The 26,858-nt window shown below is 65.6% G+C and overlaps 1 protein-coding gene across 2 annotated transcripts; it reads right to left on the bottom strand.

Annotated features, from left to right (window-relative positions):
- Positions 1–216: 216 nt before the first annotated feature.
- On the bottom strand, positions 217–26,858 carry LDB1 (LIM domain binding 1). Of its 2 annotated transcripts, none has more exons than XM_072869997.1 (11): positions 26,715–26,858; positions 6,536–6,638; positions 5,890–5,934; positions 5,589–5,664; positions 5,155–5,257; positions 4,771–4,943; positions 4,436–4,558; positions 4,209–4,292; positions 3,787–3,910; positions 3,181–3,329; positions 217–2,822 (listed from the first exon to the last, which is right to left on the bottom strand). In XM_072869997.1, the coding sequence occupies exons 1-11, from the start codon at positions 26,737–26,739 to the stop codon at positions 2,592–2,594; spliced, it is 1,236 nt and encodes a 411-aa protein (XP_072726098.1). In that variant the 5' UTR covers positions 26,740–26,858; the 3' UTR covers positions 217–2,591. The 2 variants fall into 2 exon arrangements, with proteins under 2 accessions (XP_072726098.1, XP_072726099.1); XM_072869998.1 differs by having other exon boundaries at positions 3,187–3,329.

Below are 26,858 nucleotides of genomic sequence, written 5' to 3'. Positions count from 1 at the left end.
AGCAGCCCCGTGCCCCGTCCTTGCTGGGATTTCTGCTTTCCATGGCGCAGCAGGGAGCTGGCCAAGGCCTGGCTGGGAACCAGCAGCCCGAGGCGAGCCAGCATCGTCCCAGAAGCACAGCGAGCCCTGCGCCCGCTCCCCCCAGCCAGGGCACCAGGGGCACGAGGGGACCACCCTCTGCCTTGATGCTCAGAAATAAACGCTCGGGACAGCCTCAAACCGAAAAGTCATTTTATTGGTACCATACATGACTCATAAATGGCACAAACTATGGAGGGGAGGAAGAAAAAAAAAAAAAAAAAAAAAGAAACAAAAAGGCATTAGAGTGTGCCCGGGGGGGGCAGCGAGGGGCTCTGCACCCTCCAGAGGAGCCCAGCAGCGCGGTGGCGAGAATCGTACCTTAATTGCAAAGCAGAGCCCCCCCCTCCCCGCCATGCCGGGCTCCCACCCTGGGAGCCTCCCCCCCACCTGCAAAGGGGCCGTGGGGACCCCCGTGCCTGCGGCTGGTGGCCCACGGGGCTGAGCCCTCCGCCTCTGGGCTGCCTGTGGAGGGGCCCAGGAGCCAACGCAGGCGTCTCTCCGGGGATTTTGGGCTTGAGATCAGGCCAGGGCTGAGCCAAGGGGCTCCTGTCTCCCAGCGTGACCCCAGGACGCAGAAAGAAGGGAGACACAGGGTGTCCCCACCCCAGCTTGGCCACCCCCTGCAGTCTCAGCCACGGGTGGGCGAGACACAGGGTGCAGGCAACACCCCTGCTGCAGCCAGAGCCCCCTGGGCGGGGGGCAGCCCCCCAGCGACACCTGCCAGCCCCCGGCCCCCCGGGGCAGCGAGACATGTGCTGCAGGATCCCTGGCGGGGAGCTGGGGGGGGCCGGCAGAGAGTGGGGTGCACCCCCCCTCTCCCCCAAACCGAAGGGCTGCTCCGCCTGCCCCGGGCTCCCTTACACACAGACAGACACACAAACCTCTCGCACACGCACTCTTGCACACACACACCACCCCCCCCGCAGGGCAGCCCCCCCACCCTGACCACCCCCAGGGCAGCACTCGCTGCAACCCCAACTCAGGGCCGCACCGGGGGGTGCCCACGGGCAGCCCTGACCCCCGGCTCCCCCCAAAACCCCCCTCCGAGGCTGCTGGGGTGAGCCGGTGAGCACAAACGCCCTCCCCTGGCACCTCCCGTCTTCTCCTTGGAAGAAGCCTTGGAAGGGATTATTTTTTTTTTCTTTTTTTCTTTTTTTTAAACCAAAAAAACCCCAAAAATTATTATTTTTCTCATCGTTTCCCCTAACATCAATGGAGGCACCTGCTCTAGTGATAACACATTGAAAGAACAGTATCGTACACACTGTCTACAGCGCGGAAATGTACAAGCACGAGGTACACGAACCCGAGGGGGGGAGCAGGGACAACAGCACACAAGATTTACATTGAGGAGGGAGGCGGGGGGCTGCCCCCCCGGCCCCTGGAGGGATTAGAAAGGAAGTCTGCAAAGTCTCTCCTTGGTTTGAAGCTCTCCGAACTGGATATAAAATGAGACTCCCAAGAGAAGAAGCCTGTACAAAAGTCAGGACAGGGTGAGAGGGCTCAGGGCAGGGAGGGGGGAACCGGTGAGGGGGCTGGGGGGGGGGCTTTTCCCATTTTTTTTTTCTTTCTTTTTTTTAAACTTACAATTTTAATAATATTATTTTTTTTTCCTTAAAAAAAGACAAAAGTAGGAGGTACTGGGAGCCGGGGGTTGCAAAGGGGCCCCAGGCGGACTCACACGGGGCGGGGGGGAAACGCAGGTGCTGCGGGCAGGGAGCGAGGGCACCAGCTGCTCTGGCAGAGCTGCGGGTCCTCTGTGCCCCCCCCGGTCCCGTCCCCCCCTTCCTATATACAGAGTCCCCCCACGGCCCTGCTGCGTTCTCGCCCCTGGGGAGCGAGGGGAAGGGGAGGGTGCAAGAGAGCGGGGAGATGCGACGGGGCCCTATCCTCGACACCACCCCAGCGCAGCAGGATCCGACCCTGGCCGGAGGAGGCTCCGTGGCAGAGCCGGCGGCGTGGGGAAGACTTTCCATCACCGCCCCCCCCCCACCCAGCCCCAGGTTGGGCTGGGGATGTGCAACCCCGCTGCAGGTGGCTGCCCAGCAAACCCCAGCCGTAGGACCTGGGGAGGAGGAGGAGGGTCTCTGGGCTGTGCCAGACCCCAACACACGGCATCTGCATGCTGGCCCGGTTGCGCCAGCCACTGCCGACACCTCCCTCCTAATTCCCCCCGCTCCGCAGGCAGGGGCTGGGCACGTCGGGGCGGGGATGAGAAGCTCTCCAGGGAAGAAGCAGGGAGGAAGAGGGAGAAGGGGGAATAACGAAGCTACGGCCCCGGAAACCCACCCCTGCCCCGGGGTCCGGCAGTGAGGCAGGCGTGGGGGGAGCGGGGAGGCGGCGGGGGGAGAGGGCTGGGGGCTGCCCGCCTGGCGCGCACCCTGGGCCGTGCACCCCCAGCCGCACGACGCCGATCCGCCCCCGGTACCTCGCCACTTCCCAGTCACTCTCCGTTGCAAATGTACAGGTAGATTGGTTGGGACTGAGTCCACGGGGCGGCGGGGGGGCCGTTACTGCGACGCCTGCGACGTGGGGTTCTCTGACTTGCTCTCCTGGCTGGAGGGCGGTTTGCTGTTCCAGGGGCTGTTGGCCCCCAGCGCCGGCGAGTTGTTGAAGCTGTCCTCGTCATCGATGCCGTTGGCGGCGTCAAACTGCGTGTTCTCCAGCCGGGTGATGAGCCGCTCATCCTCGTCCCCAAACTCCCCCCCCATCAGCGTGGGCTCGCCTACCACCATCACATCCTGAAAGGGGAGACGGTCCCGAAACATAATCGAGGTGGGGGGAGCCCGGGCCGCCAGACCCCCCCCCCCCAACACCACAGCCCCTTTCCCCAGCCACAGGGCCACCTCCTCATCTCCATCGCAGGACCCGAGGCTTGGGCACCGCATGGTGCAGCACATCCTCACCCCTTGCAGCGGAGCAAAGCAGCTGAGGGAAGGCAGCTGGGACACCCCCTCCTCCCCATCACCTGGAGAGAGCCGTGGGGGCTCAGACAGGCAGTCCCCGGGGGTCTCCCCCTAGCCACTCCCAGGGGGCCGGGGCAGGGAGCCCTCCCCTCCACCCCAGGGGAGGAAGAGAGAATGGAAACGGGATGCTTACAGGTACCTGACTGGACAGGGCAAAGGTGCTGGCTGGGCTCTTCTTCTTGCTGTTGCTGTTGTTGGTGTTTCCCCCGCCGGAGCTCATGGTGCTGCCCCCCGACATCTTCCTTTTCCGGCGCTTGCTGGGCTGCTGCCGCGCTGGCTCCGCTGGCAGATGAGGGAGACGCGGTCAGTCCCAGTGAGAAGGAGCCGGTGCCCCCCAGAGCTGGTGCCCCCCAGCCCCTTCTCGGCAAACCCCCCTTCTCTGCAAGGACCACATCCGCCCTGGGGCAGCATCGCCACCCTCCTCCCCTCCTCAGCTTCACTGTGCCCCCAGCGCAGGGCACAGGAGAGGGTGCGGGGAAGATTTCCGTCCCTGCTTCGCTTTCCACAAGCAGCTGGCAGGCCCTGGGCAGGGAGTGCTGGCTGCCTGCAGCCCTGCTCTGCCCCAGCAGGAAGGCAGGCCAGCAGAGAAGGAAGCCGGCTGCCCGACTCACCGTCCCCAGCCTCACAAGACGAGGCCAGGGACAGGCTCTGGGGCTGGGAGAAGCCTGCGCCGAGGGCAGGGCCTGGGTGGGCAGCCCCAGAGACCCGCGGGCAGCACAGCAGGCAGCGTGAGACTCACCAGGCGGAGCGACCATCCGCTGCCACTTCTGGAAGAGGCATGTCTTGAGGCAGTCCCGGGGACTGAGGCTGTAGGTCTTGTGCCGTGACATGAGCTCCTGCATTGGTTCTAGGATTACACAGAGCTGCAGGGAGCAGACAGACGCAGGGTTAGATCGCGACGCTCCGAGCCCCAGCAAAAGCCCCTCTGTCAGGCAGCCGTCTGCGCTGCGCCGACCCAAGCTGCGCTGGGAGCCTGCGGGCTCCGGCAGACCCACTGCCCCACGGCTCCCTGCAGCCTGTCTGCAAGATCCCTCTTGCAGAGCCTGCCCCGCTGCCTCCCCGCACTCCAGGGCACCCAGGTGTCGGGCAGCTGAGAGCACAAGACGCGGCCACCCTAGCCCAGGAGCAGAGCTGCATCCCCCCCTCTTCCTGCATGCTTACTCGGAGGTAGTTGAGTGTGGAGTTTGAGAGCCCACAGCGGGTGATGTTCTTGGATAACTGGTCCAGCATCTGGGGGTCCTGTGCCTAGGAGCGACAGGAACAGACGGCTCAGCTGCATCCGGGCTGGGGACGGCCCTCCCGTGCCCCAGCCTGCGATGGGGGGACAGGGTTGAGGTCAGCGGTCCTGTGTCACTCGTGCCCGGGAGAGCTCCCGGAGCGGTACTCACATGCATGGCAAGGATGCTGCGGGGGATGAGCTCTCGATGCTGGCGGATGCTGAAATGCCACGTCTTTATCCTCATCATGTCGTCGAACATGAACTCCAGGTAGAGCCGCCCCTCCACACACACCTGGGCAGGGCACAGGGTCAGGCACAGGCTGCCCCCACCTCCCCCAGCCCAGATCCCCTGGGAACCCTCCCGGTGGCTTGCCCCTGCCTGCCACGAGACTCGGCACAAGCCAAACCCACGAGCCCACAGCGGCCCTGTGGGACCGCAGCCACCACGAGGGCACACTGGAACAAGGCACGAGGGGCAGGAGAAGCCGCAGGCACAGCCCGTACCTGGGTGAACATGGGCTTGCCGTGCTGGGTGACCATGGTGCACTGGTCACAGTCCAGTGAGACGAAGTTGTTGTGGAAGGACTCCTTGGGGTGCTTGAGCACGTAGTAGAGCTCTGTGGCCCCCCCTTCAAAGATGCTGCGGAAGTAACGGGGAATCAGGGTCCGTCCGATCGCTGGAGCGGGAGAAGGAGGAAGATAATGTTAGTAAACCTGGGGCACCCAGGCATGCCCTGGGGCTGCATGGGGAGAGGGTTCCCCAGTTCCCGCTGGCTGGAGGCAGCCGAGCTCCGACACCCTGCCTGCATCCCCCCGCACAGCGCAACCGCCGCATCTCCTGCCGGAGGAGCAATGCCCTGGGGAAGGAGGGCTCAAGCTGCTACTCACTGTATCTCTTTGGTCCATCCTCCAAGCAGAAAGTGATTGTTAACATGGCATCATCCTCGAAGAACTCCGTGGTGAAGGCGTCCCACCAGAGATTGTCACATTCCTGGGGATGGCGGAGAGATGCCAGGTTACGGGGAGGGGAGACAGACAGACAGACAGCTGCTGGCTGCCAGACACAGCAGCCACATGCTCAGCCCGCAGAGGGCTGTGCTCCTGGCTGAGCGCTGGGGGACAGGGATGATGAACCCTGTCCCACAGCCAAGTGAGGGACAAGGTGCTTGCTCGGGGACCTGCAAAGCAGGACAGGACCTCGCTGCCAAGGGGATCCTCCTAGAGCCAAGGCAGCTCGCGAGGGCAGGCAGTGGAGAGGGCCCCATCCCCAAAACACACACCTAGGAACGTCCCCCCACCCCTGGCCACCCCCCGCTCCCCACCTCTGTCCAGTTCTGCAGCCGCTTGTTGAGCTCAAATATCCTGTAGTCCGTCTGGTTCCCATACGGTGTGTGCCTCCTGCCCAGAGAGCAGAGCAAGCAGTCAGAGGGGGAGGCAGCCACGGGGTGCGGAGGGGTCCCGAGCCCACGGCAGGGGATGCACAGCCCCTCCAGGGCCGGGCAGAGCCCGAGCAACCGCCTCGCAAATCCCTGCGGCCAGCAGCATGCCGGCCCTGCCAAGGCATCCCCGCCGTGGGCACGAGCTCCTCTCCCAGCGGGGTGCCCACCAGACCCCCACGCTTACCCGATTCCAGGCTCCAAGTACGTCGGTGGGTACATGGGAGTAGGTCTGGGGGGGCAAAGAAACACAGGCAGCTCAGCACTGGTGGAGATCTCCCTCCCTGCCCGCTGCAGCTCCCCCTCCCCTGCCTATAGCAGCAGGCAGTCGGGCTGCTGGAGGCAAGACCCCATGCATGGTATGGGCTGCACCCTGGCTGCTGACGGCCCCATGGGGCAACATGCACCCCTGAAACTGGGCTCTGCACCAGTGGCTGCTCCACCACCCCTCGGACCTGGCCTGTGACTCTCCGGAGACGTGCCCGGCTCCTCTGCAGCTGGGGCTGGTGCCAGGCAGGATGGAGGTTGGAGAAGGGGCTGTTTCGGCAGGAGCTGGGAGCGCTCCCTGTGCTGGGTCATCCCAGGGGCTTGGCCTGGCAAGGGGCTTGGCCCCACAGAGCTGGGGGACCTGCGGGCTCCCTTCATCCCAAACATCGCTGTTTCTCCATCCAGTCCCACCCGTGCCTGCTCTGATTCCCCCTCCCCTCTCGCACTAACTCAACTACATGCGCCGCAGTCTCCGTATGCTGCTGGGGAGCACGACTGAGAGACCCCAGGGTACAGACTGCAGAGCACCCCCAACCTTGCAGACCCCTCCCTGGGCCCCAGCTCACCCCACATCTCGATCCAGCATGGTGCCCGGGTGGAAAGGGGGGAAGGCGTTGCCGTTCGGGGGCTCCTTTGGCGAGTACAGCTTGAACGACTTAGAGGAACAGCCTGGAGAGAAAGAGGGGAGATGGCTCAGCCAGGGGCACCCCGGGAAGAGAGACACCCTGCTGCGAGGAGGAGGGGGAGGAAGGATGCAGGACCAGCCAAGCCCCCATCAGCACAGCCCCGTCCCTCCTCTGCTCTCCCCCGATGCCAGCCCAGCCCCTTCACCCCACACACAGCTCCAGGCCTTCCCCATGCAGGCTGAGACCCACAGGGTCAGGGCTGAGCTCTCAGGATCAGCAGCCAGAGGGGCCCGGCCCCATCCCAGGGATTTCCCACTGGTGCCCAGAGTTTGCCAGTTCTCAGCTAGCCAGGCTCTGGGGACAGTGCCCAAGGGGGACAGTCCAGCTGGTGAGCCGGGGTAGGGGGCTGGCTGGGCCCTATCCTCCCCCTAGCCCTCCCTCCCACACTGCTCCTAATCCCACCGACCCGACCCAGGAACCACACGGGATCTTTTTGCTGACCTTTCTATCGCCATGGCGACGGGTGAATAATCGCCCAGAGGGACGGATGGCGGGTCCCCAGGCAGCCACCATCTGCCGCTCAGGCAGGCCAGCGGCTACCCGGCTCCAGCTGGACAGAGAGATCCCACACACCAGCCCCCAGCCCTGATCAAACCACCCCAACGCCGCACTGCCCCCCAAAGCACCGGGGCAAAGGACGAGGAGCCCACAGAGGGCCGTGGGGTGAGACGGAGTGTGCAATGGGGCACGCAACGTGTGCAAGCCAGCACCCGTCCCTGAAAGCAACCTGGGGTCCCCCCCAGGCACGCCAATGGGAGACAGGGATGCCCGCTGGATCCAGCCACGCCGGCACGTCCAGCCCCATCCAGGCTCCCGAGGGGCAGCCGGGGGCTCCCACGCTCGCCGGCCCCCTCCCCTCACCGGGGCAGGTTCCCAGGAGCGGCGGCTGCCAGCGCCCCTCCCCGAGCCCTGTGGGAGCCCCAGCACGCCCCGCGGCTGGCAGGACCCGGCACGCTGCACCCGGGCGCTGCCGAGGCACGCGGCTCCCTCCCGGCGGGCAGCCGGGCTGACCTGGATGGGGCGCAGCGGCGGGCGGGCTGCCAGGCAGCTCCGGCTCCACCGGCTCAGCCGGCCCTGCTGCACACAGGCATGTCTCCCTCCGCCACACCGCAGGTGGGGACCCTGAAGCTGGCCGCGCCAGGCTGCCGGCCACAGCCGGGGCTGAGGCAGGATCCCCGTCGGCCGCCAGCCCGCACGCAGCCCTGGGCTGGGCACTTCCCAACGCCCACGAGCCACTGGGATTGACGCCCGGTGCTGCAGAAAGGAAGCCCAGCAGTAGAGGGAAGGGTCCAGGAGGCACCAGGCACGCTGCTGCCCATCCAGGCACCGCCGCATGGCCAGGCTGCAGAATCGGAGCAGCCACTCGGCTATGATGAATGCAGGAGGGGAGCAAAAAGCATTGGGGTTAAGAAAAGCAGTGTCACCAGCACCGGGACCCAAGACGTTCAGCTCCTTGCGACCTGTTAGCCAACACAGGAGGCTGAACGACCAGGGCATCACCATCACCCTTGCCGAGCCACTTGGGACCCCAAGCCCGCAGTCGTAGGGATCGCACAAGCAGCTGAGCAAGCAAGGGCTGGTCAAAAACAGAGGGAGTCACTTCCCTGGCATCAAATCCAACTTGCAACAGGGGAAATCTGCATTTCACTCCTTCATTCTTGTCTTCTTGAGGCCCCAGTGCCTTTTCACCGTGTTTCCCCGTGGCAGCCAAACCCAGCGTCTCCCCAGCACCCACCAGGACGCACGGGTCCTATGGGGCTGGAGCGAGGCCGCTTCGCCGGGGGCTCGCTGCTCCCGCTCGCCTGCAGCGAGGGTAAGTGGGGCACAGCACAATTTCTCATACGGCTGCTAACAACATCGGCCCCTTGCTCTTACCTAACTTTTTCATAGATAAAAATTTTTATCTATAGGGAGGTCGGTGCTGGTGCGAGGGAATTTTTGCTTTCTGCTTTAATCCCTGTCAACTTGTGCCTAATGGAAATTATAATTCAACTGGAATTGCACTAGAAACACAGCATTTCCATTTCCTCTGCGCTGCTGTTAAACGACACGACGTCAAAGTGTGCTCGATGCATAGGAAACTTCCCAAAAGCGCGTGTCTTCTGCTGAAAACTAACCGATTCATTAGGCAGAGATAGCAGCGGCTGGAGACAGGGAGCTGAACTGCTTGTTTCTGGTCACCGTGTCCTCGGGGGGGGAAGGAAAAAAATCAGACCCAGCACATCTTGTCCTCCGACGCTTTGTTTTTATTCACTGATGAGAGATGGGGGGAAAAAGCCCCCAAGGTTTCTTGCTGTCCTCGGTCCCCACCTTGCTTCTTGGGGTGCAGGAAGGTCTCCTGGGGTGGTGAGACCGGGGGACACATCACTTTCCATCCATTCTGCTTCTCATGCTCTTCCCTAGCCCCCTGCTCCTGGAGGTGGGACAGCAGATGAGCTGACCCAAGCATCCATTTCCATCCTGGGCCTTCCCAAGCAGGCTAATACAGACATGACCTGCTTTTGGGGCTTCACTGAGTGACCTATCTCAGGATCTAGAGGAGTGGAGAGGAGCCTGTTATGCGACCTCAGCAACACCAGCATCCTGACCAAGTATTATTTTTAATGCAGTGTAAAATACGTTACTGGATTCAGTGGTTTTAAATAACACTAACAATAGCCTTAGGATTTGATACAGGCTGTCCGAATTCTACATTCACTGTAGGCACTCACACTACACGCATTACACAAAATAACACAATTACTTCACAGCAGCAACAGCATCAACACCAACTTTTACTCACACAAGGTCGCACCGCCCGGTCCAGGAGACCCCTCCATCACCGCCTCCCAACTTCATGCTGTCCCAGCTCCCTGCAAGCCCTATCCCGCTGGCGCAATGACCCAGACCCGCAGGATGCAGCTGTTCCCAAGCCAAGCCCAGCGCTTGGCCCCAGCCGATGTCTCCCCATGCCTCTGCTCTGCCTCCTGCTTTGCGCACGGAGGATCCGGGCAGGCTCAGTGCAAGCTCGTGCGATGCCCCTGCGGACCCCAAGCTGACGGGAGAGGCTTCCCGTGGTTGTCCCCGGGCACTCGCCCAGCACCGCAAAAACATGTGCATGGTCGGCAAGGGAAAAAAAAATCAGGCTGACGCTGCAGCTGGCGAGCTACCAGCCCGGGCAGGTCCGGGCAAGCGGCGCAGTGCCCGCGGCCAGGTGGGCAGCCCCACGGCTCCTCCTTGGCGGGGAGGTGCGGGAGAAGGGAACCCCGCAGAGGGATGCACCAGCTCAGCATCCTCTGCCAAGGCCAGGTCAGAGCTGACCGGTGCTGCACAGAGCTGCCACGAGCACTCGGGCAGGGAAGCAGCTCCAGGCAGGCGGGCGCCCGGGGAAGGGAAGGTGGGTGCTCTGCCAGTGACACACGTACAGCCTGGTACTGCCCAACCCTCCGCCTGCCTTCTCCTCCACTTTCCCCGCCTGCGAGCTGCCAGCCCCGTAGGGTTCGCTGGAGCAGGAACAGTTAAAGCCCCAACCAAGCCCCCAGAGCTGGGGAACGTCAGGTTTTCCAAGGAGCCAAGAACACAGTGGACACCTGAGCCAGCACAGCCAGGAGACAGCAGGGCACTGTGAGCTGAGACCAGCACCGGCTGGGGAGCTGCCTGCCTGGGCAGGGGACACACAGAGCCTTCCCTGATGTCTGGCAGGGAGAAAAGCCCCTGCCTGTACTCCTCTCGCTCTGTCTTGCCAGCAAAGAGCTAAGAGCTGCTGAGGACAAAGGCGGAGCAGCGCCGGCATCTTGGTCCCACACCTGCAGCCACCGGCAAGAATCGGTGCTCCCCGTCCCAGAGAGGAGCCGTCCCCAGCCGGGCAGCCAGCGCGCTTTCTGTGCAAGCAGCAAAGCTCAGCAACGAGGCAAGGCCTCCAGAGGCTAAAAAAAGAATTTATAAAAATAAATTAAGAAACAGGGCTTGAAAGAGGCCGCAGGGTTACAGCTCAGCCAGGGAGCATCCTGCTCCTCCCAGCAGCTCTGCGGCGAAGAAGAGGGGCTAGCCTTCGCGTAAGGGCTGTCGCTGCTTCCCGGCATGCACCGTGCCTGCTGCTTCCTGGCTGCCTAACGAGGCTTTAAAGTGTAAATAGCGGCATTGTTTCGCAGGGCTGCCTCGCCGGGGTGTGGAAGCTGTGATAGCGGCAGGAAATCCATCTTCCCAGCCCAGCCCTGCTGGCAGGGCTGCTGGGAGGGTGCTGGCCAGGAGGGTGCTATCCGGAGCCGAGTGCAGGGCAGCATCTCAAATAATTCACGTGGCTTTGCCCGGTGATGATGCCCGGTGTCGGGGAAGTCAGCAGGGCTGGGGGGCAAACACAGAGAAGTATCCAGAGCGACTGGGACAGGCAGAAGCACAGGGAGCAGTCCCCACAAACCTGCCTTCACCTCTTGTTTCTCCTCTTCTTCTGAGTGGAGGGGATGGAGCAAGGCCAGTTGCAAACCCTGATGTTGTTATCAAACTGACAGGAACCCAGGCAGCACACACCAAGGCATAGCCCAAGACTTACTCGGTGACAACCTCAACTTTGCTTTGAAAATGCAGAACTGACCCAGCCAAAGCTCCTGGGAGGTCGGGCTGTCCAGGGAAGAGGAGAGGCCGCTCCTGGAGGAGACTGTGGGACGATGCCATGGACCCAGCTGCATCCAGAGGCTGAACCTGGCCAGCACACCAGCTGGCCCTGACCCGCACGGAGGCAAAACCCGCAGCACCGCTCGCCCTGCTGCACACAGGGACTGCCCTCTCGCTTTTCTCAAACCACGCATCTGAGCCAGCCATGGAGCTTATCTTGAGGCCGAGCTGCCTCCCTGCCTGCACCACGTGGCCATGCACGGTGTCCCCTGCGTGCCAGGCAGCGGGGAGGGACGCGTGCCCCAGCTCCAGGTCGCGTCCTGCAACTTTAGTGCAAAAGGCCCCCACTGCAGCACACAAAACACCCTGGACCAGAGGGTGCTCCTCTCTACCAACTGGCTTGCAAATTCAGGGGGACAGCCAGAGAAGTAATAATTAGCTGCAGCTGATTATGACGAAGTGACAAACTTGATGCAGGCTGCGAGGCAGCACTACCCGAAAAGCACCGGGCAAGGAGAGCCCAGGCCGGGATGTGGATTTGCGGGTCGAGGCTCAGGGCGATCCCGCAGCCTCAGCTCTGCCGGAGACCAGGGTCTCCCGGGAAGGCATCCTGTGGAGCTGGGTGCTCAGCGCGGTCCGGGGGACCCCACTGCCCTTCGGTAACCCTAGGGACAGCAGGAGTCCTCCCTTTCCCATGGCGGCCCTCAGATGATTCAGACACGTGGACGGGGATTTCTCCGGGAGGGAAAGCGGGAGAAGAGCACGCCCTGCCAATTGCAAAACAGCCTGAAAATTGAATCACGTCCAAGGCTGCAAGCCCCAGATGCAATCTCACAGATAACCCAGTTTCAGCTCCACTACTATCAACTTACCACGAGGCAGTCATTTCCTGCGACTCTCAGGGAAATATCCCACTGTCCCTAATTACTCCTTTGGGCTCGTTGTCTCAAAGACGATCCGTAATCAAACGCTGCCGGTTTCAGCCCCAGGAATGCACCTTTCACATTTTCGGTTGCTCTCCCTCTCACCCAGACCCTTCCACCCCAGGGCCCTGCCACCCTGCGGGGCTCCTGCAGCGGCCGGGCTCCCGTCCTGCCCGCAGCATGCACCGGGGCAGCATCGGCACCAGGGCAGCATCAGCAAACAAACAAACGACGCGGTGTGGGAACCATGGGGCTGGAAAAAAAAGCCTTGTCAACATCCCGTGAAAAAAAGCCTCCTGACAAATTAGGATTTTCATCTTCAAAGGTTTTTTAGGCTCTGGGGCAGCAAGGAAAAATTCACAGCCATAGCCCACTGTGGTGATGGCCCTGCAGAGCCTGCAGCCAGCATCTCTGCTCCTGCTCCCGGCTCCTTGCCCGCCACACACGTGGTGGAGCAAAACCACACGGCTCTGCATGGCGTTGTGGGGCTGCTGCTTGGGACAGCCCTCCGCAGGGACAGGATCTGCCCGGGAGGGCTGGAGCCGAGAGCCGCAGGGCAGGGAAGCGGCGGCGAGAGGCTGCGGTCTGTCCCTCCGGCCGTAGAGGGGGATCCCCGGGCTGATCCCCCGGACCCGCAGGACCCCCAAGCACCACCGCCTCGGAGCGCGGGAGGCTGTCAGCCCCCACGTGGCGCATGGAGATTCGCGATCCCGGGATGCAACGCTCCACCTCGCTCCCCGCCGCTGCCAACGGCGCCGAGTGCTGCACGCTGGGATGCGTAGTCTCCGGAGACGGCAGCCCCGCCGCCGACAGCCGCCTCGCTCCATGTTGCGTCCTAGGTGGAGCCCCGCAGTCCTGGCAGCCGGCCAGCCGCCCGCTCCGGGGGGGAAAAAAAGCTGGATAACTCCCGCTGCGAGGATGCGGTGGGAGCTGGCGCCTTCCAGCTGGCCGCACCGGGGCGGTGCGTGCCTGGGGTGCTGGGGCGCAGTGCTTGCCCCAAGGGCTGACCGCTTGCCATCTACTCCACCAGGATGCCCAGGGAGGGGAGGGATGGTGCAAGCATGGTGGGAACCTGTTCTCTGCAGCTTGCAAAGTACCTCCATCGCTACTTCGAGCTGTCAGGGCAAGCCTCTGCCCCCCCCAGCTCAGGCTGAACTCCTCTCTCTTTAGGACTCGGTTTAAGAGGCGACGCGGGAGCAGCTGAGCAAAGGACGGGGCGGGCCGCTGGCAGCGCTGGGGACAGAGCAAACGCTTGCGGTTGCTGGACTCGCACCACGCCGCTGCGCTGGCAGCACGTGCTGTCACTGGCGTCAGGGCTTTGGACGACGAGCGCAGGATGGGGCCAAAACCCCAGGGAGCGAAGGGACAGGGTACGGCCCAGCACACCTGCCTGGTGCTCCCAAGGCACGAGCGACCCAGCCTGAGCTCCCAGCCCCAGCAGCACAGTGCTGTAGAAACCATCTCCACCATCATCACAGCACAGCCCCGGGGAAACCCTCTCGGTCGGGCATTGCGATACCAGTCCACCCGAAACAGCAGCAACCGGTGCGGCAGCAAACCTCAGCACGACAAGCGTTGCAACCCACAAACACACACGCGCACGTGGCGCAAACAACAGTGGGAGCACCCCGTCCCCAGGTCGCTCGGAGGACAGCAGGTTTCCAAGGGAGAGGGCCAGGAGAAGCGCTGCAGCTGCTCTGCCACCATGCAGGACCTGGGGATCATATTTTTTTACGCAGACCTCAAGTTCACGCCGGTGCAGAGCTGCAAGTACGCAGAAGGCTGGCACGCTGGGAGAGACCACTCGGGGACAAGCGCTGCTGCCGCCCTGCCAGCCACGGGACGGGGAAGGGGCCCTGGGGCTGGGCTGGCCCACCTCACCCTCCGCTCCCGCAGCTCAAGGGGTTGGGGAGGCCCGGAGCTGCCAGCTCTCACCGCTCTCCGAAAAGAAGCTGAAAGAGGCTTCAGGTCCCCAGCCCGAGGCCACCTTTGCTCACAAGTGAACTTCTGTGGCTTTTCACTGGCCTCTTCCTATTTTATGTGGACTGTGACCTGTTGCAGGCAAGGGGAGAAGTCCCCACCAAACGACGGCAAAAAAACCCTGTGTCGCCAAACCCTCCAGCGCCAGTCTGTCCCCACCTCGGATCACAACTTTTTTTTCCCTTCTTGAAGGGAACAACACAGCTTGCGTGTTGTTCTGCTCAGCACTTCTCTCCCCAGTCTTCAAGGTGTGCTCGGATCACAGACCTGGGATTTTTACAAAACCAAGAGGGCAGAGACCGCGTTCAGTTCTCCTTCAGTGAAAACCGCAATTCTCCCACAACAAGAACACTCTAAAACCTGAGGTTTTAAAGAAGGAATAAGGACATCCAAATTTGCCCGTACTTACAACAGAATTGGTAGGAGCTGATACCTGACCAGCACTGGAAGAGTTGCTGCAAAACTGCCAAGGCAAGGTGCTATCAAAAGCACGGGGAGAACGAACTGGGGAGACCCCAGGAAGAGGTGTTTGCTCCCACGCCTGCCTGACCCGCTGGGCACCCACGAGCCAGCTCAGACCCTCCTGGTGAGAAGGAAGAAGCCGGGGCTCTGCGATGCAGGGTGGGTGCACCGCTCTCTGCCCCGGAAGGCTATTCCCCGTGGGACCCCACAGCCTCCGAGCCCTTTGCTCAAATCTCGCCCAGCAACCGGCCGCCACCTCTCGTTCGGGCTCGTGCTGTGGCACCAGCCTTGGCAGAAGCCAGCGGCTGCTCCCGGGGCTCCTGCCGCGGCACCTGGCCCCTGCCAGCCGGGGCTGCAGCAAGGGGATCGTGAGCTGCCCGAGCTGAGGAAGCCCTGGCGGCGTCGGGGCCAGGTCCCAGCAGTGCTGCCCCGGTGTGCTTATCTTATCGCCCATCCCGGGCGGGCGGGCTGGCAGGGACCACTGGAGGTCAGAGCCCAGCCAGCCACCCGAGATCAGGGCAGCCTGCCACAGCACGCTCTCCCGGAGGGGGTTCAGGGGAACACCCCCCCGGATAAGACACCCCTCCGCAGCCCCGGCACGCATGCTGATTCCTGCGCTGGAGCTGCAGTGCTGAGTTTTCCCCAGCCCTGAGGATGCTGCGACCACCCCCAGCCCGGCCCCCCGCTCCAGCTGCCCCAGCTGCCCCGGGCTTTGTCTGCTGGGGAGGATGAGCCCCCTGCGCCCACGGCCCCCGAGCCCACACCCCCCGGCGGGGCAGCTCCTGCGAGAAGGTGTGTGGCCCCTCTGCATTTGCACCCCTTGGACCTTTTATTCCCTTCGAGGCACCCGTGGGAGGCTGGCAGGACCCTCTGAGTCGCGGGCAAGGATGAAGTTGCAGCGGGCAGGGAGGGGAGGCGGGCGTGCAGCCCCCGGAGCCGGGCACCGACCCCACGGCCCCCGTGACAGCCTGCGCGGGGGGACCGGGAGGGCGCGGGGCAGCTGTCAGGGGGCTCAGGCAGGGGAAGGAGCCGGGGGAAGAACAAAGGGAGCTGCGGGCTGGGATGGAGCAGGGCACGGCGGGGCATGGGGGCTGCCGGCAGCACCTCGCGGGGCTGCGGGTGCCTCTCCAAAAGCCGAGACCTGGGGGACGGAGAGGGGAGCTGGGGGGACAGGCAGGGAGGGGGAGACAGGCAGGGGAGCCGGGGACGGATGGGCAAGGCAGCTGGTGGGGAGGCAACAAGCCCGGGGCCAGGGACGCCCAGGGGAGCTGGGGAGAGCAGAGCAGAGGGGAGAGACTGGCGAGCTGGGGAGGGATGCAGAGGGGAGCTGGGGACAGGGGCGGAGCTGGAGCGGCGGGGAGAAGGGGCGGGCGGGCAGGGGGAAGCAGAGGGGGCAGGCGGGCGGGCAGGGGGCTGCAGCGGGGATCCCGGGCTGTACGGGGGCCGGGCGGGGAGCGGCGGCGCGGTGCGGCCGCGCACAACTTGGCAGGCGCGGGGGCGGCGCGGGCGGGACCCCGGCCCTCCCCTCCGCCGCCCGAGCGGGCCCGCCGCCGGGCTGGGGGGGGCCGGCACCGGGAAACTTCCGCGGAGGGAGGGCGGGGGGCGGGGTGACTCACGGCGGCGGCGGCGGGCGGGGTCCGGCGGCGGCGCGGGCGGCGGGCGGGCGGCGGGCGGGCGCTGGGCCGCCGCGGGGGCGGGGCGGGGCGGGCGGGGCGCGGGGCGGGGCGGGGGCGCTTCCTTTGTCTGCGCCGCGGCCGGGACCACAATGGCTGCGGCGGCGGCGGCGGCGGGCGCTCCCCCCCCCCCGCCCCCACCCGCCCCTCGCTGCCCGAGGGGGAGGGCGGGGGGGAGTGGGTGCCCACGGACCGGGGGTGACGGCCAAAAGGGGGCCCCCGGAGAGCTGCCCCCCACCCAGCGCCGCACCGGCGCTCCCCGGGAGGCGGGATGCGGGAGCCGGGTCCCGCTGAGGAGCTCGGCACCAGCCGGGGAAGGGCTTCCTTCCCCCGGCGAAAGTTTCAATAAAAATGTACTTTTTCCCTAGTTTGGTTTGGGGTTTCTTTGAAGTTTTTCAGGATTTTTCTTTCTGAAACTTGCTTCCCTGTGCCCCAGCTTCTGGCGAGGAAAAAAAACACAACCATGTCGTTTGGGAGGAGGGTGTATTAAAGATAAAACGTGTTGGTTTGCAACTGCCAGCAGACGCAAAGGGTCTCCTTTCCTTGACAAAACTCCTACCGCTTCCAATTAGGAGTTTTTGCAAAAATTTCCATTATGAAAATTCCCATTACAAAAAAAATCCCATTTTTTCCGTTCCTCCCTTGCCCACACCTGCCCCTTGCAAGCTCCTGCTCCCTGCCCTGGCAAATCAGACCGGCACAGACCTGTGCTCCCAGCCCCGCCAGCGATCCCGCGGGCAGCAGGGACACCAGCCGGGACCCCAGAGCCCAGCCCGGGTTCCCCCCCAAGCCCCAAGAGCCCCCGGCTCCGTGTCGCAGAGCCAGGCTCGGCACGCGGGGCTGTGACAGGCTCACACACACACGCATGTTGGTGCGTCTCACCCTGCACACGCGGGCTTGCATGCACGCTCACGGGCCAGCGTGCACTTGCACGTCACCCCAGACGCCTCCCGGCACACCCCCGGCCAGGTGTGCACCCACGCCCGGGGCACGCACACCTTCCCACACCCCCTCGCTTGCACGGCCGGGCCTGCGCCTCATCCCCTCCCCGAAACAGCAGCCACAGAGTAATGCAGGCACAACCGGTCGGGTCCTGCCGAGCACGCTCGTCCCCCTGACAGTGCACGCGTGGCAGGCGCAAAACCTCAGCCATGAGGTTTCGGGGGTGTCCTCCCCTCTGTGCCTGTGCACCCCCAAAGCCCAGCACCTGAGGACTGGGGGCAGCCCCCTGCTCCCCAACCCGGTGTGCTGCTGGCTGGGACCACCGCCGAAGAGGGACAGGCAGGGAGCAGCTCTGCGGCAGCATCCCCCCGCACCCCTCGACCGAGCGAGGCTCAATCCCCACACTGGTCCACATCATGCCTAATTTCCCCTTCCCCTTGCAGACTAACCTGCAGTGAGCACCACTTTCCAGGGGCACATGGATAAACAGAGCAAAACTCTCTGTAAAACCCAGATAAACAGAGAGAAAAACTCACCGTAAACCCAAAAACCTCAGTGAAACCCCGCTCTGTGGAAGGCACGCACAGCTGGAGGTACCCATGCTGTCGGTGCCATGGGAACTGGGCACGGGGGATGCTGCGAGTGCCCCGACACGCTGCCCGTCCCCCCTGCCAGCCCACATCTATGTGGCACCAGCAGAGATGGGGCTGTGGCAAGCTGCCACCCACCGTCGTTAGGCCAATAAACCACACTGGCCATAATGCCGGTGACAGGTACAGGATGGCACAGCCCTCCTGGTCAAGACAGGCCATTAAATACAGCCCGCCCGCACCCTGTTCCCACTCCAGGGCTCAAGGATGCACGAGGCACAGCCAGCCACGAGCACCGAACACCGCACCGTTACTGCAAAATACTGCAAAACACTGCAAAAAGGAGTGTTTTGCCCCCGTACCAGTGACTCCCGGTGCCGGTGCCATGGCCAGGGGGATCAGAGAGGAGCCCCCACCGGTCCCTGGGCTCAACAGCCCAGCGCATCCACAGCAAACATGCCCTGAGCAATTTATCCCGGGGCTCAGCAGCCCTCCGGGACTGCTCACGTGTCCCTGCTCGGCTCTGACGACAGCGCTGGACTGGTCCACGTGGCTGCAGCAGCCCCAGCTGTTTATGGTTATAGCCGAGTTAATAATTAAATAGATGCTGGATGGAGAGCAGAAGGGCTGGGATGCAGCTGGGAAGCGTGTGTGGCGGCGATGGTGGTGGGGGGACCCCCTTCCTCGCGACGTGCTCGCGCCCGCAGTGCAGGCAGAGTGGAGGGCGATTCCAGCTCCCCGGGTTTTCGCAATGGGGCACCGCATCCCCCCGATCCCAGCCTCCACTCTCCCCCTAGCAAGGGTCTCACGTCTGCCCAGGCTCCCCAAAGCCCAGCCCTGCTCCGACACCCAGTGCAGGTCTCGGCCAGGGAACAGGCAGCAGCTCGGGAGCAGGAGCGAGCACAGGGATGCATCCCGGACAGGCGGATGGGAAGAGCCCGGTGGGGACCACGGCAGCCAGGGGATGCCTGGGTCTCTCTGATCCCCGCGGCTGGGGCTCGGTGTGCCCGCAGAGCGCGCGTGAGGGATCCCAGGCGAGCAGGGCAGCAGAGGCAGGACACGCTCGTGCTGACACCCAGCCGGGGCCCCAGCAGGCGCAGGCGTAGAGCAGGGATGCAGACACATGCTTACATAAAAAATAATAATAATAAAAATCTGCTAGCTCTGCAAATGGCATAGCCTGCACAGGGGGACGGACTGGCCTGGCACTTCCAAACCTCCTGGACTTGTCCAAATAGCAGCAAGACCAGGGCACCGTCGCATGCACGCAGACACAGCCTGCAGCGGTGCAGCACGGCATGCGGACCAGAGTCCCCCTTTCAGGAAGACAACAGCCATCTCCCCCAAATCTTACTGCCTTTCAAACAGAAGTATGCTTTCCTTCCCTGTTTCTCAAGAAGGGGCTTCTCTCCCCCCTAAAGCAATGGACGTCCAGATCAAGGGGGAGTCTGGGGCAGGAGGGGCCCTCTTTTTTGGCTGGAGAAGGCATGGCTCCATCTCTCCCAGGGAGAGAGGCTTGGGGGAGGCTGGAAACTCAACGGTGAGTCATGCCAGGCAGGCGGCAGATCCTGGGGGCTCCTGGGATTAACCCTTCAAAACCAGAACCACTTCCAGACATCCAGAGGCAGGAGGAAAGTCCAGTAGCTGGGGGAAAAGCTGGCTGCCAGGGCAGGGCGGGAAGTTACGGGGTCACATCTTGAGCATCCCACAGGGGATGAAGAAGATCTGAGTACGCAAGCACTGGACGAGCAGCAACCAAGTGCATGCATCTGTGCCCACCCCCTCCAAAACAAGAGGAAGTGGAGACTACAGGGGGGTGCGGGACCCCAAAGTGCACAGGGTCCATACAGGGTGTCTGCCCTCACATCACGCCTTGCTCCAGCACGGCGAGTCGGCCGCAGCGCTCCCTGGCTGGCCGCAGGCTCCGAGGGGAAGGCGCAGTCCGCAGGCAGGTTTTGGCAGGTCCTGCTGGCAAGGGGTTTCCCCGTGGCACCAGCACCACAGAAATGCCCCGCAGTGTTCCCGTGCTGTCCTTGAGACATTGCAACGCGCGTCCTGCAAGAGGTCGGCCCCAGTGCGGCCACCCGCAGCAGCGAGCCCCGGCCCTTCTGGCAGCAGCCCGGGGCCAGCCTGCCAGAGCCGCCGGGTTTTACAGCTCCAGAGGCTCCAGGTGGATTCTCTCATGTTACAAGAATGGTTAGTTTTACAGTCCCTTTCCTGGCCTGGGGCTGGTCCCCACAGCCCGGCCGGGCCTGGGATCCCACAGCGGGGAGGGGTGACACTCAGCATGGCTGCGAAGCCCCAGCATCCTGTGTCTGCCCGTTGTCCCTTGAGAAGACCTTCACCCCGCCGAGGAGCAGGCACTGCTGCTTAAAAGGGAAACCAAGGCACAGCCCCTCTTCTGACAGCCCGTGACACCCACCCAGCTCCGGAGCTCCAGCTGGGAGAGCAGGCTGGTCCCTGTCCTGCCGCTCCTCCTCCATCCCCTCCCCTCTGCCTGCCGAGCCACAGCAGGACCCCCGGCATCCCCATAGAGACCTGCATGGCTGGGAGCTGCCACCCATCAAACCCCCGCCCCCCCAGGGAAAAGCACAGGGCTGGCACCCCCCCGGTACCCCCGTCACCGTGCCCTCCCATGCCGGAAGCCCTCCAGGAGAAGGCAGGGGACACCTCCTGGGGCCATGGCCGCACGTGGCTGACTCGAAGCAGGTAAGTCTCCACCGGCAGAGCCCACCCCCCCACCACCCCCCGCACGGTGCTTCCAAGCGCTCCGGAGCAGGTCTCCGAATATAGCAGCATCAAATAGCTCCATCAATAATGCATCGCTTCTGCTTCCTCTTGCTGCCGTGTTTTTGTTGCTAACATGCGTGTCCTTCCTGTTAGCGGCTGCCTCCTCCCCGCCAGCTAGGCCAAGCAGGGACACGGCCGCCATGGGATGGGGACGGCTGCTCCCCTGGCTCCGGGTCCAGTGCCCGCTAGGAGCAGACATCCAGCCCCATCCACCCTGCTCGGGGCAGCCTGGGGTTCGGGGGGGACCTCGCCACCGGTCCGAGCCTCCTGCCACGCACGCGCTGGCAGCAGGCAGGGTGCCTCGGCACGCTGTGGCTGCCCAGAGGATTTGGCAGGGGCCGCCGAGCTGGGAGGAGCGTGACGGCGTCTCCCCAGCCTCAGCGGGGAAATGCCCCTCCGCAAGGATTTTTGGCAGCCTGGTACCACCCGTGCCCCGGCGGCACCCCCACTCCTGACCCAGGCGCCACCGCCCCACGCCGGGCTCCTCCAGCAGCTCCATGCCGCCACGCCAGCGCTACCGTCACCGGCGGGGAGAGAGCTCCCGCTGCCTTGCTCCTGCCTGCCCCTGCCCGCAGCTGCCCCAGGCTCACCCCGGGCCGGTCGGTGCAGGCAGGCCGGGGTGCCCAGGCCTGCCCCATGCCCGGTGGAGCCGCGTGCCTGCAACGCAGCATGCTGCCATCTGCTCCCGCCGGCGGGGAGGCAAGAGCCAGGGCGGGCAAGAGCTCACACCCACCACCCTGCAGGGGAGGGAGCGAGGGCAGCTGCCTGCAGCGGGCAGGGGCAGCCCCTGCCCTCCAGGGGAGCCCCCGGGGCCACGCAGGACCCTGGCCGGAGGAGGATGCGTGTGGCAAGAGCACAGGTTGGCACAACCGGCTGCTCGAGCCGGGGACCGTGGGAGTTGCCCCCGCTGTGTGGGGGCTGCACACCCCATGGGGGGCTGCCACCCCGCCAGCCCTCGCCCATCACCGTCCCCAGCACGGCCGGCGCTCCAGCCTGGCTCAGGCGGCAGCTCCACCTGGGCTGTGCTGCAGAAACCTGGCTGCGCTCCCAGCACCAGCCCCTCAGCGCGTAGGAGGGGGGCTGGGGCTGCTGCTCCTGCAGAAAGCAGGGGGCCCCCCCCGCCCCTGCCTGCCACCCCCGCGCCGCGGGGCCATCCCAAGGGGGAGGCACTGTCACCCTGGCACAGGGGGACCTCCGGGACCTGCCCGGGGATCCTGCAAAGCCGGGGGCAGAGCGAGACCCTGCAACGGGGCGGCGAGAGCTACAGCCCGCAGGGCCCCCCAGAGAAAGGGGCCGCAGAGGGGTGCGGGCAGGGCGTTATCTGCTGCCCTGCGGGCAGGGTGGGTCAGGGCCGGGCAGGGGCTGGTGCCTGCGGCAGGGGAGATTACACCCCGGTCTAACGTTTGCCCTGATCAGCGACCTGCCTGGGAGGGAAGGGAGCGAACGGCGACAGGGGGCCAGTCTGACAGCCATGGGGGTGTCCCGTCCCTCCCAGCGCCCACAGGCACCCCTGCCCAAGGGGGACACCCTGCACCGGTGCACAGCCCCTGCTCCTGCAGCTCCGTGAGCACGAGGCAGCGAACCTCCCAAAAACCTGCCAGCATCACCCCCACTGTGGCCACCCCATCCCTGTCTAGCAGAGCCCCCGGGACAGGGGCTGGGGGGTCCCGGGTGGACGGCTGCCATCATCCCCGCTCCAGGTGGGGCCCAGCAGCCCCCGGCAGCTCCGCCGGCTCCCCAGCACCCTCCCCCCAGCACCGGCAGGAAACCACAGCCTCAGCCTGCAGGCAGGCCGATAACGGTCACCCAGCCCCATCCTGCCTGCACCCACCACCGCCCCAGGGAGGGGGCACCCAGCCCAGCCGCCCCAACACTCGCTGCTCCCCGGGCACGAGGTAAAGAAGGGGTGCACCCACAGCGTGCACAACAGTGGCCCCACGGGACCCACATCACCCATCAGGGAGCTGGAGGCTCTCGCAGGCCGTGCCGGCGGTGCAGCACGCCCCAGGATGCACTGGCAGCCGTCGTGCATGGGCGTGCATGCTCCCGGCGCGCTCCCGGCACGCCACGCAGCCCTGTGCCTCGTGTACAAGCAACACGGATGTTGCTGGGGAATCCCACAGCAGAAGGGGGAGGAAAGGGTAGCACAAGTGAACTGAACACTCACAGGACAGGCAGGGGATGCCTGGGCTGCTGCCACTCCTGCCCTGCCCGGGGGCATGTAGCGCACTGCTGGCCAACAAGCACTCCCGGGTTGCGGGGACACCTCCCTGCCCCGGGGGTCCCATCCTGCTGGCCGTCACCCACCCTCTCCCCAAGGGAGCAGCTTTCACAGCAGCTTTGTGTTGAGCAGACAACACCATTTCTGGAGTAAACTCGGAGCCCGGCCCAGACACTCAGCACTGAGCCCGCTGGTACGGCACCAACCCATCAGTGTTTCTCCGGGCAAAGCTGAGCCAGCAGCAGGGTGAGCTCGCACCGGCCCCGAGGAGCACTGCGATGGGCTGCGACGTGTCCAGCCTCACACCAGCGCCTGAAACCCCAAGGAACCGCCTCGCCAAGCACCGGGTAGTCGCGACCCCATCCTGCCTTCGCCGTACCGGGTGGGCGCTCCGCTGCACAGAGGGGGCACAGGGTGAACGGCGTCTTCCGTCCAAGCATCGCCAACAACAAGAGAGCCTGAGCGAGAGCGCGTGGCCGTGCAGGATGAGGCCTTGGGCCCCCCCCAGCATGCCCAGGTGCACCCCAAGGTGCCAGGCAGCCCCAGGGGGTGTTTCAGAGCCAGAGCCCACGCACGTCGGCTGCCCGACCCCCCCCCGCCGCAGCGCTCAGCCCGCTCCCCACACGCCGCCGTCCCTCTCCCAGCGCATCTGTCGCAGGAGGCACGTGGCACAGCTCGGCCTCGGCCTCGTGATGGCGGGGGACGCACGGCGCCAGCTCGGCAGAAGGGAGCGAAACGGCCACAGGCTGTCCCCCGGCCGGGCACGTCCATCCTGGGACCTGAAGCGCGTGGGTCGGGAAGTCCTCCCTCCTGCCAGAGGGGTGCACAGGCAGGCTCCCTGCAAGGTGTCCCAGGGAAGGTGCTGACCTCGGGAACGTCGCTTCCCCGCCGCGAAGCCGGAGCCAGCCCCGCAGGGAGGGAGCACAGCTCTGCTCCCCTCCTCCCCCTCTCTGCACCGACAACATCACTACGGGGGGAAAAATAATGATAGTAATAAAAATAATTAAAAAAGAAAGCGCGGAGCATGCTGGGAGAGCGGTGCCCCCGGGGGTCAGGACCCCACTGAGGTCTGGATGCCAAGACCTGCCCAGTGCGAAGGGGTGAGCCGAGCGGCCAGGCTGCCAGCCCTGCTCTGAGCGGCCCCGGGGACGGCGGCACCGGCACCAGCACCCAGTGGCTGCCGCCCCGGCCTCGCCGGCTGCGCTCTGAGCCTGGCACGCTCTCCCTGCTCACATCTCCATTTCTGGGCTGGGGGCTGAAGTGCCCCCCCAGCCCTCCACCGACCCCAGCAGCTCCTAGCCGTCCTCGGGCACAAGGACTGCAGCAGGTTCCCAGCTGAGCAGCCCCCCCTACGCCCCAAATCTCTTGCAGAGGGGGGCGAGGAGCAGGGAAACATCCCTGGAGGAGCAAGAGGAGCTGCAGCAGGGCAGGATGCGCACCACTCCCCCGGGAGGGCATGATTTCCAAGGGGGGGTGGCTGAGACCCCCCCCCGGCGGCAGCTCCCAGGCAGGAAACTCCTCCAAGTTAACGCAGCCCCGAAGAGCAGCCTGGGCAGAGCGGCTCATTAAATGTTTCTGGCTGGCGGGAGGCCAGCGGCAGAGCTTGTTTTTTCTATATTCCGATAAACAGTCCGGGGAGGGGAAGGGGGAGGGGGGCGCAGGCTCTGGATGTGCCACCCAGCCCGGGCGGGGGGGCGGGGGGAGAGGCGGGGGGCACACCCGCACGGCCACGCACCCCCGTGGCCCCCGCCGCGGGGGAGCGGGCAGCGGCGGGGCACGCACACGCACACGACACACGACCCATCCGCAGGGATGCTCCCGGCCCCCCCCTTACCACCACCGCGCCGAGGGAGGGGACCCCCCATCCCCCCCCCTTTTGCGCCCACCAACATGGCGATGACATTCCCGGTGGCACGGGGCCAGATCCCAGGGGGAGACGTGCCGGGGCCCCGCCGTTAGCCACCCGCCTTCGCCCCCGCCCAGGTGGGACCCCGCCAAGGCGGGGCGGGGCGGGGTGGTCGGGGAGGGGGGGTCGAGCCCCGGGGTTGGGGGTGCCTGCCGGGGCGGGTGCTGTGGCTGCTGGGCCTGGCTCGCAGGGAGGCTCACGTGACTTTCTGCTTGAGGAAGCAGCGCTCTGGCAGCTTCCAGTGGGAGATGGAGGAGGAGGATGGGGGAAGGGGCCGCCTGCCTTCATGGAAACACGGCGGAGAGGCGCAGGCAGCGCAGGGGCGGGGGCCGCCGTGCAGGGGCACCCCCCCGCCCCCCTTCCCCGCCCCGGGGATCCAGCTGCAAACCCCTCGGCGGAGGCGGCCCCGGGGGACGCACAGGGAGCCTTGCCATTGCAACGCCCCGCTGCCCCCCCCGCCGCACCACCACCCTCCCCCCCCCCCACTCCCCCAGCGTGCGGGGTCCCGGCCCGGCGGGAGGCCCCCTCGGGACCGCGGGGGCACCGGAAAGCCATCGTGGGAGCCGGGCCGAGGAGTGTCCCCGCTGTCCCCGCGCAGGGACCCCAAGCGCCGGCTGCCCAGGGAAGCGGCAGAACCCCCCTCCCCAGGGCCCCCGGGCACCCCTGGGCAGGGCTGGCTCCCCCCTTCCGCCACCGGGACTTGGTGCCGGGGCAGGCTCCGGGGACCCCTGCCCTGCCTTGCTCCCGGCACGGCGACGTCCTGCAGACAGCAGCGGGCGGTGCGGCCGGGCCCGCTGCCCCAAACCTGCCCCAGACCCCAGGCATCCGGGTGAGCATCCCTGCGGGAGCACCCTGCCGGGCGCTGAGACCTCACCAACTCGTCACACCCCCCCGGGGTACCCCAGCAGCCCTGCCAGCCCACGGGGGTCAGGATGGGGAAGGAGCCCCTCAGCAGGCACCCCACCGGGGACACAGTGGGGGGGCACCCAGCACCCACACCCACCGGCAGCACAGCCAAACTGCTCCAGGGACCCTGTGCCCCACACCCACGTGGGGAGCAGGGGCACCCCACAGAGCTCTTGCCCTGGCCACGGGGGCTGCTTCAGGGTCACCCCTCACAGTGCCACCCGCACGCCTGCCCAACGCCCCCGTGGCACCCTGCCTGCCGGGTCCCAGTGCCGGAGCTGGCACCCACACCCATGCCGTGGGGCACCAGCCCCGCCAGCCACTCAGCATCCACGCCATGGGGACCCCAGCTCCATCAGACCCCAGCACTCATGCTGGGGGGTCCCAGCCCCACCGCCAGACCCCAGCACCCATGCCGTGGGGACTCCAGCCCTACAGCTGGACTGGAGCAGCCATACCATAGGGACCTCATCCCTATGGCTGGACCCAGTGGCCACACCACAGCGCTGAGACCCCAGTTCCGGCACCTTGCTGACCCCCGCTCCATAACCGGACCCCAGCACCAACGCGATGGAGACCCCAGCCCCACGGCCAAACCACAGCACCCACGCTGAGGAGCCCCCAGCCCCGTAGCCAGCTCCCAGCAGCCATACCCCGGGGCCCTAGCCCCATAGTCAGAACCCCAGCACCAATACCAAGGAGACCCCAGCCCGGCGGTCGGCTCCCAGCAGCCATGCCACGGGGACCCTGGCACCGTGGCTAGACCCGGCACCCGTGCAATGGGTCCCAGCCCCATAGCCAGCCGCCAGCACCAATGCCGCGGGGACCCGGCCCCATAGCCGGACACCAGCATCAATGCAGCGGGGATCCCAGCCCCACAGCCAGACCCCAGTCCCCGTGCCTTGGTGACCCAGCTCCACAACCGGACCCCGACGCCAACGCCGCGGGGACCTCAGCCCCACAGCCCGACCCCAGCGCCCCTACCGCTGGGGGCCCCGTCCCATAACCGGACCCCAGCCCCAATGCCGTGGGGACCCCAGCCCCACACCCCGGCCCCCCGCCGCCGCGGCACTCACCAGGGCATGCACAGCCCACTGACATCTTCACATGCCTGGCCCGGCCGGGGGTCGCTGCGCGCTGCCCGGGCCGCGGGGGTCTCGCATGGGCGGCGCGCCGCGGGCTCCGGCGCGGCGGGCGGCGGGCAGCCCCGCGCGGCCGCG

The sequence above is a fragment of the Ciconia boyciana genome, chromosome 8 (genome assembly GCF_034638445.1).
Source record: "Ciconia boyciana chromosome 8, ASM3463844v1, whole genome shotgun sequence".
In the NCBI taxonomy this organism is placed as follows: Eukaryota; Metazoa; Chordata; class Aves; order Ciconiiformes; family Ciconiidae; genus Ciconia; species Ciconia boyciana.
This window is presented reverse-complemented; position numbering and strand designations above follow the sequence as displayed.

Coding starts and splice junctions, on each gene's coding strand:
- LDB1 (XM_072869997.1), bottom strand. CDS start 26,739: ATGTCAGTGGGCTGTGCATGCCCTG. Junction 5,665..5,889: donor TACTTGGAGCCTGGAATCGG/GTAAGCGTGGGG, acceptor CTCTCTGGGCAG/GAGGCACACACCGTATGGGA. Junction 4,559..4,770: donor GCAAGCCCATGTTCACCCAG/GTACGGGCTGTG, acceptor TGCCCTGCCCAG/GTGTGTGTGGAGGGGCGGCT.